Genomic DNA, 3,463 nt, shown 5'->3' with positions numbered 1-3,463 from the left:
GGGAGAGTAAAATGGGGCCGGGGGGCAGCAGCGGTTTTTTGTGGTTTCTTTCTCCCTCCCTCTCCATCTTGCCCTCCATCTCCCCCCCCACACACATTTCCTACCCCATCTCGCAACCCCCTCAATATTCGTCCCCCACCCCCTACACAAACATCTGGTTCCTGCATTCCCCCTCCCCCCTCCCCCCCCCAAAGATGGTCGAGAGTCTCAAGGCGGGCTACCAAGTGATGGTGTTCGTACACAGCCGCAAGGACACGGGTAAGACGGCCCGGGTGCTGGCTGACCTGGCGGCCAAGAGCGGCGACGCGGGGCTGCTGGACACGAGGGAACACGACAAGTACGGCATCTTCGCAAAGGATGTACGGAAGAGCAGGTACGTACGAGCAAAGAACCTTCTTCTCCTCCTCCTCCTCCTCTCCGCCCCCTCGTCCACCTTGATGACTCTTAGACTTCCCCTGTGTGAGAGGGGTGAGGGGGGTATTCGGGTTTTTTTATGCGTGCGCTTTCCCCCCTCCCGTACCTTTCACCCGCACGACTGCGTGCAATTCGTATACTCCTTACATCGTTATTGCGCAATATATCCCAATTGGCATGTTATGGTGTTTTCCCATGCCTGGCAGGACGAGGAACTTCAGAAGCTGTATGTATTTGAAACCTGGGATGCTTAAAACGTTGTTGCCAATGTACGACACCCCGAGCCAACTCTTAAGGATGTGCTGCTTCCTTTCGGCATTAGCGGGACCCGCCCTAAAGGACCCTATATAATTGGAGGGCAGTTTTAGGGTTTTTAACCTGCAAAACCCTGGTTTTGGATGTGAGCTGTAAAACCCTCCTTCCCCCCCCCCCGCCTCCCCCGCTCCCCTCCCCCCCTGGCCCCCTCCCCTCCTGGCCCCCTCAGGAACCGCGAGATGGCGGAGTTGTTCGATTTGGGTTTCGGCATGCACCACGCGGGTATGCTGCGGCCCGACCGGACCCTCACGGAAAGGCTGTTTGCGGAGGGGCTGCTGCGGGTTTTGGTGTGTACGGCCACCCTCGAGTGGGGCGTGAACCTGCCGGCACACACCGTCATCATCAAGGGCACGCAGGTGGGGCCCGCGGATGAAGGGGTGGGGTGGAGGGGAGGGGAGGGGAGGGAGGGCGGAACTTAGGGTTTGGATGTGTGAAGAAATCTGTGTGTGTGTTTGTGTGTGTTGTCCCTTCGATGTCCCTGTCTGTCCGCCTGCGAACGCGCTGTACTACATTGTACTGCATTGTACTGCATCCTGTCAAAATGCACTGCGCAGGTGTACGACGCACAGAAGGGTGGTTTCACGGATGTGGGCATGCTGGACGTGCAGCAGATTTTTGGACGAGCGGGCCGCCCGCAATTCGAGGACAGCGGTGAGTGTTTGTGCTTGTGTATGTCTATGCGTGCATGGCTGTATGGCTGTGTGTCTGTGTGTATGGCTGTGTTTCTCTCTCTGTGTGTATGTCTGTATGTCTGTGTTTCTCTCTCTGTGTATGTCTGTGTTTCTCTCTCTGTGTGTATGGCTATATGTCTGTGTTTGTGTGTATTCTTGGAGGAGGTGTGGGGGTGTGGGACGAAGCATGGGAGTAAGCTTCACCTCCATCCCCGCCTCCCTCCCTCCCCGCCTCCTCTCCCCAATTACCCGTTCCCCTGCTCCTCGCTATCTTCGTTCTTCTTATCTTCATCTCCTCCTTCTCCGTCCCCTTCTCCTTCGCCACCTTCTACCTGAACTCCCGTATTCCGACGCCCCTTCCCACACCTCCCCCTCCTGTTGCTGCTGCTGTTGCTGCTGTTGCTGTTGCTGCTGTTGCTGTTGCTGTGGTGGTGTGGTGGTGTGGTGGTGTGTGTGTCCTGTCCAGGTCTGGGCATCATCCTGACGACCCACGACAAGCTGGCCCACTACCTGGGTATGCTGACCCACCAGGCGCCCATCGAGAGCCAGTTCAAAAAGTACCTGGTCGATAACTTAAATGCAGGTGGGAGGTGGGAGGTGGGGAGAGAAGGGATGAGGTTTTGGGTATTAGTACCACCACTAATTGTACTACAATGTCAACAACAAGAACAAGAACAACAACAATAACAACCCCATTCCCCTTGCGTCAGCATCGTTATCAGTCTTGTGATTCCAATCTCCGCACCTCCCCTTCAACCCCCTTCATTCTCTTCTTCCTCCTCCTTTCACCCCCTTCTTCCTTCCTCCCCCTTTCCCCCCTCAACCCCCCTGCAGAGATTGTGCTGGGTACGGTCACCAACGTGCGTGAGGCGGTGGCCTGGCTGGGGTACTCCTACCTGGCGCGTAGGCTGGAGCGAAACCCGCTGGTGTACGGCATTACGTACGACCAGCTCGTACTGGACCCCGGCTTAGAACGTGAGTAGGCCGGGGCATTGCAAGCATATACGTGCATCCGTATGTTTGTATGTTTCTGCACTTTCGAACATATATGTGCATCTGCATGTTTGTAATGTTTCTTAACCCCCCCAACATACACACACACTCCCCACCCCCCCACCCCGAAACACACATACATACACATACATACATACACACACTCCTTCAAACCTCCACACAGTCCACAAACGTGACCTGGTGGTTGAGGCCGCCAAGTCGCTTCGGGAGTCCCAGATGGCTGTGTACGACGAGCGGTCGGGCGCCCTGTACGTCACTGAGCTGGGTCGTGTGGCCTCCCACTTCTACATCAAGGCTGCCTCCATGGTTACCTTCAACTCGCTGCTGAAGCCGCACATGAAGGAGGACAAGGTGCTGGCCATGGTGGCGCAGAGCGCCGAGTTCGAACAGCTCGTGGTGGGTGGGGGTGGGTGGTACTGGGTGGGGGGAATTGCGGGGTTGAGGAGGGTTTATTGTAGGGGTTTGGGTTTTGGGTTCGGGGTTTTGGGGGTTTGGGGTTTGGGGTTTTGGAGTTTGGGGTTTGGGGTTTGGGGGGTTTTAAAAGGAGGACTGGTGTTTTCGTAGGGTTTGGCGGGTCTTGGTGTTGGAAGGGAGAGAGTGTTGTGGTGTGTTTTGCTGGGTCAGCTGGGTGGTGATGGTGATGGCGGGGTGGGGGGATGGGGGGGTGAGGGGGAAAGGTAGAAGCTGTTTGGGGTTGTTTTTCTATAGGCTTCTTCGTGGACCCACCGCGAGGTTACGTTGTTGAGGAGGTCTTCCGCCTTCCTGCTCATGCACGGTGTTGCAGCCACCCCCTCAATACACTTCCGTACACTCACATGCGGCTCCACCCCCCGCGGCTCCACCCCTCCACACACTCATACACACGCACACGGCCGTATGCTTCCCACCCCCCGTCAGCTACGGGAGGAGGAGCTGCCGGAGCTGGACGAGATGGCTCGGAATGTGCCGTACCCTGTCAAAGGGCTGGGCGGCAACGACAACAAGTCTGGCAAGGCCAACGTGCTGATGCAGGTGGTAGTGCGGGGGAGGGGGTTTGTGTGTGTGGGGTG

The 3,463-nt window shown here is 57.0% G+C and overlaps 1 protein-coding gene across 1 annotated transcript in view; it reads left to right on the top strand.

The window, feature by feature from the left end:
* The window catches only part of VOLCADRAFT_30109 (uncharacterized protein), a gene marked incomplete at both ends in the record, with an annotated part of 16,012 nt that overhangs the window by 2,096 nt on the left and 10,453 nt on the right, over positions 1 to 3,463 (top strand). The window contains 7 exons of the mRNA XM_002953962.1: positions 32 to 377; positions 909 to 1,085; positions 1,284 to 1,386; positions 1,867 to 1,983; positions 2,235 to 2,375; positions 2,578 to 2,810; positions 3,312 to 3,460. Of these exons, the coding sequence (XP_002954008.1) occupies positions 32 to 377; positions 909 to 1,085; positions 1,284 to 1,386; positions 1,867 to 1,983; positions 2,235 to 2,375; positions 2,578 to 2,810; positions 3,312 to 3,460 (1,266 nt within the window). The remainder of the gene's footprint in view (positions 1 to 31; positions 378 to 908; positions 1,086 to 1,283; positions 1,387 to 1,866; positions 1,984 to 2,234; positions 2,376 to 2,577; positions 2,811 to 3,311; positions 3,461 to 3,463) is intronic.

This window comes from Volvox carteri (assembly GCF_000143455.1).
Source record: "Volvox carteri f. nagariensis unplaced genomic scaffold VOLCAscaffold_39, whole genome shotgun sequence".
Classification (NCBI taxonomy): Eukaryota; Viridiplantae; Chlorophyta; class Chlorophyceae; order Chlamydomonadales; family Volvocaceae; genus Volvox; species Volvox carteri.
Note: the sequence above shows the minus strand (reverse complement) of the source record. Positions and strands in the feature narration are given on the sequence as shown.